At 43.6% G+C, this 13,183-nt stretch overlaps 1 protein-coding gene across 2 annotated transcripts in view; it reads right to left on the minus strand.

Annotated features, from left to right (window-relative positions):
- MOBP (myelin associated oligodendrocyte basic protein) overlaps positions 1-13,183 on the minus strand; it is a 46,167-nt gene that overhangs the window by 13,008 nt on the left and 19,976 nt on the right. The window contains exons 3-4 of one of the 2 annotated variants that reach the window (XR_007515683.1): positions 7,732-7,941; positions 1,360-1,582 (exon numbers count right to left, since the gene is read on the minus strand). Coding sequence is in view for 1 of the 2 variants with exons in the window: in XM_049870939.1 (XP_049726896.1) it covers positions 7,183-7,438; positions 7,732-7,937 (462 nt within the window). In the remaining variant the exon portion in view is untranslated. Of the gene's footprint in view, positions 1-1,359; positions 1,583-7,182; positions 7,439-7,731; positions 7,942-13,183 lie in introns of those variants that run through there. The other variant, XM_049870939.1, reaches the window with a different exon arrangement.

Here is a 13,183-nt window from a genome sequence, read left to right on the forward strand (position 1 = left end):
TCTTTAGAGCCCAAGAGATATTTTTTAGAGATCTTTAGAGCCCAAGAGATATTTTTTAGAGATCTTTAGAGCCCAAGAGATATTTTTTAGAGATCTTTAGAGCCCAAGAGATATTTTTTAGAGATCAATGTCCTTCCAAATGGTTGGGGGCTACAGATAGTGGATGCAAAACAGAGAGAAGAGAGGGGAGGTCAACCCCCAACCCTGTCCCATTATAATTGGTTTCAGACCCCACACACCAAGGATTGGCCATCCACATGGGGAGAGAATTCCTGGACTGCCTAACCTCCCCCAACTCTTCAGCCACTGGACTTTCCCCCTCTTCCAAGGCCAAGCTCCTCTCCAGTATTTCCTGATCCCACGACAAAATCAGACTGAAGGTTGGAGGGGCCTAACCAGAGAGCACACTGCAGGACCAAGGCTCAGCCCTCCCCAGAGTTGTAGGGGACTGCAGTCTGGAAACAGCAACTGTCTAAGCATCCCTTTTGATCCTGTGAAAGGGCCCTGAGGCCATCCACCTGTGTCCCAAAGTGAGGAGTGGGAGGCCAGTACCTCCTGCTTCCGGGGGGTCCCATCCAGCACCCTGACTCCTGAGGGTCCCATTGTGCAGCCCTTCCTCCTAGGGGTCCCATCCAGCAGCCCTGCCTCTAGGATCCCTCAGGAGAGGGGAATGGGACAGGATCTCATGCTTGAAGCCAAAACACTTGTGCAAAGTTACTCAGTTTGAAAAGCAGTTAATTCTGGAGACAGGCCATCCAGATAGACTGGGCAAGGTTCTCACTGAGGCTGGGACCAGCAGTCGGTGTTCACAAAGCCCTGTATGAGGTTGGAGACAAGGACCCAGGAAGGCGGAATGGGAGGGGGCATCTTCCTGGTGCCTTTTCTCTCCGCTTCTGACTCTGCACAGTGGCTACATCTCACCCGTGAACTTAGACAACTCCCACTCTCCCTGGGTATTTCTTTGTATATCTGGGATATATGGCAGTCTAATATCTTACTCAGAAAGGACTTGAATCTTTCGCACAATTATGGCTCTGACTATGGGCTGGTATAGCGAACTGATTAAGGAGGCCAATGGAAACCAAAAGGCACTGGGAAGAGAGAAACCCTGATAGAGAATTAATTACAAAGAAAGGAGATCAAGGATACAAAGTCAGGCTCGACAAAATGATGCCGGGGCAGAGGGAAGTAGAGGTTTGGAGGACAACATGTGGGCTGGCATTTGAACCCATCCTGATCAAAGACCTTGGGGCTCGTGGACATACTGGGGAAAGAATGACCTCAGGTAGAACCAAAGAGCTGTGTCTCTGAGCTCCAGAGGGCTACTGGGACCCACCTACTGGAGATGCCCCTTCTCACCTCCAGGCAGGTTGCCCTATGGCCCCCACACCATGGGGACTGTGGGCATCTGCAGTTGCCACATCAGCAGGCGTCTGTCCCAGCATCATTTTCGAAACCAGAAAACTTGTCCAAGAGCGTGCGAGTTGAGAAGCAGTGAGTCCAGAACATGAGACCATCCATTCAGCCGAAATTCTTCGTTGGTCACTTCTTCTTTGGAGGTGGTTTGGTCTTCTTTTTCAATCTGGTTTACAAAAGATAAAAAGAAAAATCCATGACATTGGTAAGTGGTGAACACTCTCCCTCTGTGCTCAGTTAACACAACTGTGAGTTTGCTGACTATCTTTGCAGCTTATTTTTCTTCTTGGAAATCAAGCCTCAGACTCCCTCTCTTTAACTTTCTAAATTCTAGTAGTCTCTGGTCAAAATAATACAACAATATTTTTTTCCTGGCCTGAGCCTTCTCCTATCTTTATGTGTAATAATGATCACTTTTCCTGATTAATCATTGATGATAATTTTGAAACATAGAAAAACACAAAGGAAATTAAAGTACCTTCCCCCCACACACATACACACATTCCTGGAGAAAACCAGTTTTACTACCTATACACATAAAGGCCTGAATGTACACACACATACAGATAAAGAACATGTGCTAACATTATAAAATTGAGACCATATTGCCGTGTTCCTATTGAGGGGGGAGATTGTGTTGAAGAAGGATATAAACAACATCCAGTAAAGACATTATAAAGCTGTGGCTGTAGACAAGCAGACAAGCTTATCCAGATGAGGGGTTGTATTATATTAATTGCAACTTATGTAGATAACAGAATTCTATGTGATCACTTCTGAAATGAGGCTTTGTTGAATCGTCTCAGAATATCATCAAAGTTCTTGATTTAGAAAATGAACAAAAAACACCAAGATGCATGCATTATTTTCCTCTAGAGGTAGAGTTTATGGGAACCATAGCTTTGCTTGTCATTTGGGGAGTTTTAAAAATTAGAAATAAAATTCATATTCAGTTGTTAAGTGAAATAGCAGTACAAAACATATAGAAGAACTAGTCATATAAATTAAAAAAAGAAAACTGTCTTTATTGACAGACAACATGATTGTCAATGGAGAAAACCCCAGTCTACAAAAAAGTTACTAGAACGAATAAGTGAGTTTAGCAAGATCACAGGATACAAGGTCAATACACAAAAATCAATTATATTTGATTATGCTATCAGTGAACAATTGGAAATTAAAATTTTTTAAAAGCACTATTTACAATAGCACAAAAAAAAACATGAATTACTTAAGTATAAATAAAACAAAACATGTGCAAGATCTGCATGCTGAAAACTACAAAACAAAAAAGGTCAAAATGAATGGTGAGATATACCATGTTCATGAATTGGGAGACTCAGCATTGTTTCAGTTCTCCCAAACTGATTGACAGGCTCAACACAATCCCAATCAAAATCCCACCAGGATAACATTATAGAAATTGACACACTGATTCTATAATTTACATGGAAAAGTAAAGGAACTAGTCTAGCCAAAATAATATCAACAATGAAGAAAATGTAGATGGATTCACACTAACTGGTTCCAATAATTACTAGGAAGCAACAAGAGCCAAGACAGTGTGGCACTGATAAAAGAAAGACACATAGATTAGTGGAACAGAATAAAAAGTCCAGAAATAAACCCACACATATATGGTCAACTGATTTTCAATAAAGATGCTGAGGTAATTCACTGGAAAAAAAGGATAGTCTTTTCAACAAATTGTGCTGGAACAACGGGACATCCATATGCAAAAAAAAAAAAATTGGACCTCAACCCTTATCCCACACCATCAATAAAATATTAACTCTAAATGGATAAATAGACCTAAATGTAAAACTTAAAAATTAATTTTTCTAGAAGAAAATCTTGTGACCTCAGGTTAGGCAAATATTTCTCATCTACAACACAAAAAGCAAGAATCATAAAAGAAAAGAGCTGATAAATTGGACTTCATCAACATTTTAAACTTCTGTTCTTCAAAAGACACTGTTAAGAAAATGAAAAGGCAAGAATATATGGTTAAAATTCTCAAAATTTAATAAGAAAACAGCAACCCAATTATTTTTTAAATGGGCAAAAAATGAGCAAACACTTCACCAAAAAAGAAACATGGATGGCAAATAGGCTCATGAAAAGACGTTCAACAGCATTAGTCATTAAGTAGAGCAAGATTCAAGAGTGCAGTCACCCAAAGTCATAAATCAACAATGCAGGCTGCGAGGGAGGCAGGGCAACAGCCTCACCTGAGAGCTGGGGCCCTTTTCCCAACTCTGCTGTTTCCTGGGAAGCAGCAGGTTAATTTCTGGTTTTGGTTGGCTGAAGAAGCCAAAATTAGATTGCCAGGGCATAACTACCAGGGATAAGCTAATATTGATACATGCCTGGTGGAATTTCTCCACAAACATGCAGAAAGAAGTTCTTTATAAGACATGATTATAAACTCAGTGTTTGTCACCCTGGGAAATGGAGGGAGGACTCAGAAAAAAGATTGGATTGCCCAACCCTGCATGAAGAAAAGGAGAAAATGTAGCCTACCTCTTTTCCATCAGGGAGAACAAAAAGAGGACAAGTCATGTCACAGAAAGCTCCTGGAATAAGCTTGTATCCACATACTGAAAAGCAGGCAGGCTATCTCTAGCTACCGGCCAGAGCTTTAGCAGCTGGCCCTCACACCTGGAACTGTCAGCACACACTTTCAGACCCCTAACGTTAATTGCTCACGGGTTAGCGCTTTTCTGAAGTAAATTCTAGCTTGTCACTTATATAAGTGCTTATAATCGCACTCTTCTTGGGAGGTCCTGATAATCCCAAATAAACCCCAAACAATATATATATAGTTCTAGTTATAAGGGGAAAGCAGAGTGGTTTCTAGTCTCTTACAAAGGTAACCAGCATGCAGTCTTTCAGCTGGTGGTCCTGGTCGAAAACTTTGGAAGTACCTAGCCCTATGCAGCGGGCGGTCAACAAACCACCAAACCAGGGCTTGCTTCAATTTGAGGCTCAAAATTAGTGCATTCTCTGCCTCCTATAGACCAAACGTATATAGAACCTAAAGCCACTTAGCACCTTTAACCTCTAACAATCAGTCATCTTTCCTGGGCTTTGGTTTATTATCATCAGCTGAAATGAAACAAGGGGATAAATAAGTGGCTGAAAGAGGAAAGGCATCAGGGAAATTGGAACCAGTGAGCTAGGAGTTGGCCCCCTGGGAGGACCAACAGCATCACCGAGGGCTGGATCACTCGTAAATGCCGTCTACGCAGCATTCAGCATTTCCTTTAATTACCCAGAGCTTGGTGCAGTGCTGTGCACATGGTCTTGATAAATAGGCTAGATAATACGTGTTTGCTGAAATAGATTAGTCTCCAGGCTTTCAGTATGCAGGGCTCAGTTTGGCACAACGAGAAAGGCTATGAAAGAATGAGTCAAAGGCACTCACAGTGCTGCCCAAATATGCATGAAAGATTGACCCCAGATCAGCCACTCACAGCCACAATGGTTTTCAAAAAAGCATGGATCCCAGGATTTCAGCAGTGAAACCCTGAGTGACAAAGAGAGTCTCAGCCTGGCAAACACCTCTGCTAACCAGTTGAGATAAGGATTACCTTGTGAAATCTTAAAATCTTGAAGAATTGAGAGAGTAGACTAAACTAGGAGGACAAGGTCAAGGTTTCCTTCTATCAAATATGAGACTGGTACTGTGTTCAATCCGGAAGCAGAGAATCATACCAGTTGATTCTAAGATTAAATTGTACCCTGGTTTTTTAAAAGATTCATCCAAGGAAGTTACTAAGGGACCAAAAGGCCTTTGTCAAAACTGTTTAATCTCTAAATGCAACTCAGGAAGGGCATTATTTCAGAAAGCAAGTCCCCTTCAGAAGATGATTGCCATCTTTCTTCCAGTACAATTTAGTAGCTCTGCCTAAGAATAAATTTGTTCTTATTAACTGCCTCCCACTCTGTGATTTGAGAGTCAATCCATGTGAATAAAGGGGATTGGCAATATAATAAGGCTCACACATTGCCGTAGCACCTTTGGGAACCTGAGAAGGAAAAATGAGTATCTCAGGTGGACTCAGATGGTGCAAATGCAGTACAACATGGGACTTCTTGTCCTATTGAGTTAGGAACAAAGTCTTTCAGACCCTCTGTTCCCAGGAAAGGAGACAATGACAGCCTGTGGACGTATCTCCTCTGACACCCATGAGAACACTGAGGTGAGGAGTTAAAAGACGCCAACACTAGGATAACCCAGCTGTTGCGTCTGGATGAATGAAGCCAGCAAGGCTGGGTCCAAACAAACCTGTGGCTCAAATCTGCAAAATTTCCTTTCATTGTCTTCCATGTCCTTTTGATGTCCTGCCACCCAAAGAGCCGTCACTCAACTCCCTGTAGATGGTGGCTTGAAGCCACCGCCATACGTGACCTACCTGTTGTGTAATTAACCTCCTCCTCTACCCAGCACTGTGTCAAGCTGCTGTGTTGACACAGTGGCTGCAACAATGGGCTCAAGCATAACAATGATTGTGAGCATGGCGCAGGACCGGGCGGTGTTCCGTTCTGTGGTACGCAGCCTAGCTATGAGTCGGAACTGACTCAACGACACCGAGCAACAGATACTACCCAGCACATTTCCTAACCACGTCCATATATCAAAACTTACCTCTCCTGGGACGCTTTTACTCAGCCATTTAGGAAGGCCAAGATTAATGACTAAAGAACATCGTTATCCCTTTGGGGGTGGGGGTTTGTGGTTGTTGAAAATGTAGATCCCCAGGCCTCATCAGTGACCTAATGAGTTGGATTCCCTAGGGGCACCTTTAACATGCTCTACAGTGGATTCTTTTGCATACTGACTTGGTAAATATCGTAATATCCACACACAGCGATGTGCTACACAGGTGCTGGGTGTCAGAGTGGGTATGAGAATCTCAAATACAAAAGGCACCCACTACCAACTCATAAAACAGATCTAGTTCCACATATTAAAAGGACTAAAATGTTGACCTGTCTAAGACGGAGCTGATGAATCTGTCTCTCTGACTCTTCAAACCTCCTACTCCTTTCGTCTCTACGTGGATCACCCTCCTCCTACCTTCTGCTCATCCTAGCCTAACCTCCTCTGCAAAGCCCTGAATTCCTGTGGCAGAACCAATAACTCCCTGCTCAGGGCTCCTGTGGCCCAGTGTACATATTGACCGTGGTAATATTAGAGCATTTACACACCTCTCTGTGACCAACTATTCTCTTGTTTGGGCCTGGTGGATCACAACAAACTTGGCTTGTTCACTGACATATTCTCTTCCCCCGGCATGGCATATGGAACTCTCTAGTGTGCAATAAGTTCTGCTGAATAACTGAATGAGTGGATGGATAGCTAATCTTGCCACTGAGATTAACAACAGGTGAAGAAGGTTGGAAAAATGGGAATGGCTTAACCTTTCCTTTTACTCCCTTGGAGTCAACATACCTCCTCTCTGAGGCACAGGAATTGAGGTACTCACTTATGCAATCTGAACTGATAAATTACTCACTCCCTGTCCTGCTACACAAAGGAAGGAAGGAAGGGATGTAGCCATCTGAAGTATCGTACTGTACCTTGTCATGGAAAATCAAAAACCACACTAGGCATTTCAGACAAAGGGGGTTTAATGAAGGGAACGGATGACACAGGTTTGGTAAAGCTGAGAGAGGACCATTGGGATAGCTCAGGTATTAGTAAATACAGGAAGCAGCTACTAACCTTAGGACTGGGGGAACAAAAGGGAAGAGATGGTGTTACCAGAACCTAGAAGCTTTGGCAGGGGAACCCCCGCGGCTGGTGCCTGGACCTCTGAGGGGGGAGCTGCGCTGCTGTTGCTTGGGCTTCTGAGGGGGGCGCTGCTTGGCTGGTGGTGTTCGGACTTCTGGGCGGGGGCGTGGCTGACGCTCAGACCTCGGAGGGGACCGTGGCTTGGCTGGTGCTCTGACCACCGCAGGCGGTGCAGCTGGCTGGGGCTTGGGCTTCTGAGGGGACGGTGCACGGCGGCTGGTTCTGAGAGGGCCAAAAGAAGCTGGAGCCTGGAGCCATGGCTCTCTGCTGCTTAAGTGATGCTGACAGGAGCTGGAAACAGGAAGGCCTGCTCCCCCTCCCACCGTCCAGTCTCCCTTCAGGGCCTTCCAAAGGCAGAACTTAACAGGGAGTCAACGTCAGGGGTTTGGGGAAGTGTGGTTTGCAGAGTCCCGGTGCCAGCATCACGGAACAGAGTGTGAAGGGTGGGTTTGGAGCTGAGAGACAGCAAGCAAATACCCAGCCCAGGTACTGAATGGGCCGTGTGGACCCCTTACCTGGTCTTCTGGCAGGCACAGCAGATCCAGTCCTCTTCTTTCTTCTGGTAGAAGCAGCCACTCTTGCAGATGCTGTATTTTCTATCCACAATCTCCCGTTTGGAGTTGAGGAAGGTGAAGGGCGGGCAGCAGCGTATGCTGAAGTGCTCAGAAAACTTCTGGTTCTTGGAGAGCCTGGGGCCGTCCTTACTCACCTTCTGACTCATCTTACTGTAAATCATTGATGCCAGGGGAGATGGGGAGACATAAAACAGCACATCAGGCAAGGGAGCCCTCTGCTCAGGGAGCCCACTCCCTGCTACTCCAGAGTCCAACGCAACGCTAGGGTTGCCCTGCACAACAACACAAGTCTGGAAGGCCAACTGCCTGCCCAACTAGACAGAAAAAAAATAAATTGGGTTTATTAATTTTTGTGTGTGTGTTTTAAATCATATTTTCTAAGAGAGACTCTTTTTTCCTTATGTCTCAAGAGACCAATTTAGAATAGGAAAACTATTACAGAACCAAATATGGACATGGAAAACAATATTCTCACAAACACAATGCTGAACAAAAGGAGCTGGACACAAAAGAAGACAAACTGCACAATTCTGTTTACATGAAGTTCAAAATCAGACAAAACTCATCTGAGTGGACAGAAGTCAGAACATGGTTCTGCCTGAGGTGGGCTCTGACTGAGACGGGGTGAGGGAGTCTCATGGGAGCCAAAAATGTTCTAGAGATTGATCTGAGAGGTGTATACAGGTATATACATATGGAAAAACTCAATGAGCTATACGCTTCATTTTTGTGCATTTTACGAGATATAAAGTTTACCTCAGCCCAGGGGCAAGGACGAGAAGGCAGGAGGGGACAGGAAAGCTGGTAACGGGGAACCCAAGGTCAAGAAGGGAGAGAGTTGACATGTCGTGGGGGTTGCAACTAATGTCACAAAACAGTATGTGTACTGTTTAATGAGAAACTAGTCTGCTCTGTAAACCTTCATCTACAGTACAATTAAAAAAATTTTTTTTTTTAATTTACCTCAGTAAAGTTTTACCTCAGGTGGAGAAGGGAGAAGAAAAAGAAAGAACTAAAGAGCTTGAAAAAACTCCAAAAAGGGGGGGTAGTATTTAAAAAACTTAATTACTATACCACCCCTTCTAGGACTGTGACAAATGCAAAAATACTCCTACCTCCACTCCAAACCACTGAAGCACACGGGGGACTTAAGTGACAATCAATCAATAGGAGTCAACACATATACACAGAGTTGGTGTTGGTAGGTGCTGTTGGTTCCGGCTCACAGCAACCCCATGCGCAACAGAAGGAAACACTGCCCGGTCCTGTGCCATCCTCATGATCATTGTTATGCTTGAGCCCGTTGTTGCAGCCACTGTGACAATACACATATATATGTGTGTGCTGGGTGGTGGGTACATCCTGGGCACTGAAAATGTTCCTGCTGTCAACATTCGCAAGGTCAATGTGTGTTGCTAGTGGTCTTTCCCATTGCTTCACCTGCTTTTATCATGCAAAAATAATTAATTTTATGAGATGAAATTCTTAGTCCTGATTCAGACTCTTGTACTTTTCTTAGGAAGGTCTTCCCCACCCCATCAGCTTTTAAACAAGGCACATATATCCTATCTTGCATGAAAATCCTCTCTGGATGCCACTTGCACATCTATTTGCCTCCCTCTAACTCATCTTGCTTGACTGAGTTGTCAAGGGTTTCATTTTACTTGGATCCACAATCAACACCCGTGGAAGCAGCAGTCAAGAAATCAAACAACTCATTGCATTGAGTAAATCTGCTGCAAAAGACCTCTTTAAAGTGTTAAAAAAACAAAGATATTATTTTAAGGATTAAGGTGCCCCTGACCCAAGCCATGGTGTTTTCAACTGTGCCATATGCATTCCAAAGCTGGGCCATGAATAAGGAAGACCAAAAAAGAATGGATGCCTTTGAATTATGGTGTCAGAGAAGAATATTGGATATACCATGGACTGCCAAAAGAACGAACAAATCCATCTTGGAAGAAGCACAGCCAGAATGCTTCTTAGACTTCATCTCACATACTTTGGACGTGTTACCAGGAGGGATCAGTTCCTGGAGAAGGACATCATGCTTGGTGTCATGGACTGAATTACGTCCCCCGAAAAATGTGTGTATTAACTTGGTTAGGCCATGTGTTGTTGTCCTCCATTTTATGATTTTCCTATGTGTTATAAATCATAACCTCAGCCTGTAGTTAAAAGGATTAGGGTGGGATGTACCACTCTTGCTCAGGTCACCTCCCTGATCCAATGCAAAGGGAGTTTCCCTGAGGTATGGCCTGTACCACCTTTTATCTCTCAAGAGATAAAAGGAAAGGGAAGCCAGCAGAGAGTGGGGACCTCATACCACCAAGAAAGGAGCACCAGGAGCAGGGAGCATCCTTTGGACTTAAGGTTCCTACTCTGAGATGCTCCCAGACCAAGGGAAGACTGATCCATCACAAGCATCTTCCTCCACAGCCAACAGAGAGAGAAACCTTTCCCCTGGGGTTGACACCCTGAATTTGGACCTATAGCCTACTTGACTGTGAGAGAATAAGTTTCTCTTTGTTAAAGCCTTCCACTTGTCGTATTTCTGTCATAGCAGCACTAGATGACTAAGACATTTGGTAAAGAAGGATGTCAGGGAAAAAGAGGAAGACTCTCAACAAGATGGATTGACACAGTGGCTGCAACGATGGGCTCAAGCATAACAACGAATTAGAGGATGGCGCAGGAGTGGGCAGCCTTTCATCCTGTTGTACGTGGGGTCACTGTGAGTCGGAAGCAACCTGACGGCACCTAACAACAACAACTCATCTCGCTGTCACCAAAGTTCTTGAAAAAGTATCAGTACTCTTTCCTCCATTTTATATCTTGCATTCACTCCCCAGTACACTCCAATATCCCTCCTGTTCCTCTCCTTTCCAGGACAATTGGTTTTCCATAGCTCCCCCCAAAGACCTCCATGATGCTAAACTCAGCTGTCTTCTTATTTGATTCCTCTCTCCAACTAAACCCTTCCCTTTCCTGTGATGCCACGTTCCCCTAGATTTCTGCCTCTGTCTTTACTCCTCCCTTCTCAGTTTCTCCTGTAGGCTCAGATGCTTTATACAAAACTTTTTAGTGTTAGACTTCAAGATGCAATAAATACTAAATAATTCATGGGGTTACCTTCAACCATTCAGTTCAGAATTTATTAAATATATAGGTTGTGCTAGGCCCAGGGTCAGCTGCTATAGTGGACACAAAGCTGAATCATGCTTAGTCCAGTCCTTTGCTTTACAGAAGCAAACCCTCAGGCCTTTCATCTGAGGCACCTCAGGGTGGGTTCAAACCGACAATCTTTAGGTTAGTAATTGAGCACGAAGCTTTTGCAGCATCCTATCACTTCTAATTCCAAAAGTAACTCTTCAAGGTAGTCTCTTCTACCCCTATTTTATAGATGAGGAAATTCAGACAGAAGAAGTTGTTGTTGTTAGGTGCTGTCAAGTCGGTTTCGGCTCAAAGCAACCCTATGTACGACAGAACCAAACACTGCCTGGTTCTGCACCATCCTCTCAATCATTGCTATGCTTGAGCCCATTGTTGCAGACACAGTGTCAATCCATCTTATTGATTGTTGAGGGTCTTCCTCTCTTTCACTGACCCTCTGCTTCACCAAGCACGATGTCCTTCTCCAGGGAGTGGTCTCTTCTAGTAGCATATCCAAAGTACATAAGATGAAGTCTCGCCATCCTCGCTTCTAATGAGCATTCTGGCTGTACTTCTTCCGGGATAGATTTGTTCATTCTTCTGACCGTCTATGGCTGTGATGGTTAGGATTGTACATCAGCTTGGCCGGGCTATGATTCTCAGTGTCTAGGCAGTCGTATAATGTCATCACTTCCTGCTGAGATTTGATATGTGATCACCTTCATGATGGGATCTGCTCTGAGTAGGCTGTCATTTGAACCATAGTTTCCTTGGGTGTGTGGCCTACATCCAATATAAGCAGACATTCTGGCAAGGCTTGTGGATTTTTTGCTCATTCTGGATCCTGAAGCTCACTCCTGTTCATCTGACCTCCAGTTCTTGGGACTTGAGCTAGCAGTTTACCTGCATTCTTGCCTCCCAATCTTGGGATTTGTCGATCTTCACTGCTTGTGAGCAAGAGCCCTGCTCTCTGATCTGCCAGTCTTGGGTTTGCCAGTTCCTGCAGTTACATGAGTCAGGAGAAGCCTCTATCCTGACCCACAGACCTCAGGATGTTCCAGCCTCTACAACCACATGAGCCATTTCCTTGACGTAAATCTCTCTCTCTCTCTCTCTATATATATATATATTTATACGTTTTACTGGTTTTGCTTCTGTAGAGAACCCAGCCTAAGACAATGTTATATTCAATATTCTTTGCCAACACCGTAATTCGAAGGCAACAATTCTTCTTTGTCTTCCTTATTCATTGGCCAGCTTTTGCATGCACGTGAGGTGATTGAAAATACCATGGCTTGGGTCAGGCTAATCTTAGTCCTCAAAGTGACATCTCTGCTTTTGAACACTTTTAAACAAGTCTTTTGCAGCAGATTTGCCCAATGCAATGTGTTGTTTGATATCTTGACTGCTGCTTCTGTGGGCATTGATTGTGGATTCAAGTAAAATGAAATCCTTGTCAACTTCAATATTTTCTCCATTTATCATGATGTTGCTTATTGGTCCAATTGTGAAGATTTTTGTTTTCTTTATGTTCAAGTGTAATCCATACTGAAGGTTGTAGTCTTTGATTTTCATCAGTAAGTTGTTCAAGCTCTTCACTTTCAGCAAGCAAATTTGGGTCAGGAGCACCTTAGTCCTCAATCTGCATATCATAGGTTGTTAATAAGCCTTCCTCCAATCCTAATGCCATGTTCTTCATATAGTCCGACTTGTTGGGCTATTTGCTCAGCATACAAATTATTTCCTATGGTGAAAGGATAAACAACTCACAGTATCCCCTTGTTCTGTTTGAACAACTGCCTTTTGATCTATGTACAGGTTCCTCATGAGTACTATTGAGTGTTCTGGAGTTTCCATTCTTCGCAATGTTATCCGTAATTTGTTATGATCCACACAGTCAAATGCTTTTGCATAGTCATTAAAACACAGGTAAACACCTTTCTGATATTCTCTTTCAGCTAAGATCTATCTGACATCAGCAGTGATATCCCTCATTCCACATCCTCTTCTGAATCTGGCTTTAATTCTGGCAATTCCCTTTCAATGTACTGCTGCAACTGTTCTTTAATTATCTTCAGCAAAATTTTACTTGTGTGTGATACTAATGATATGTTCAATAATTTCCTCATTCTGTTGGATCACCTTTCTTTGGAATGGGCACAAATATGGAACTCTTCCAGTCATTTGGCCAGGTAGCTGTCTTCTAAATTTCTTGGCATACAATAGTGAGCACCTTCAG

This window comes from Elephas maximus, chromosome 27 (genome assembly GCF_024166365.1).
Source record: "Elephas maximus indicus isolate mEleMax1 chromosome 27, mEleMax1 primary haplotype, whole genome shotgun sequence".
Classification (NCBI taxonomy): Eukaryota; Metazoa; Chordata; class Mammalia; order Proboscidea; family Elephantidae; genus Elephas; species Elephas maximus.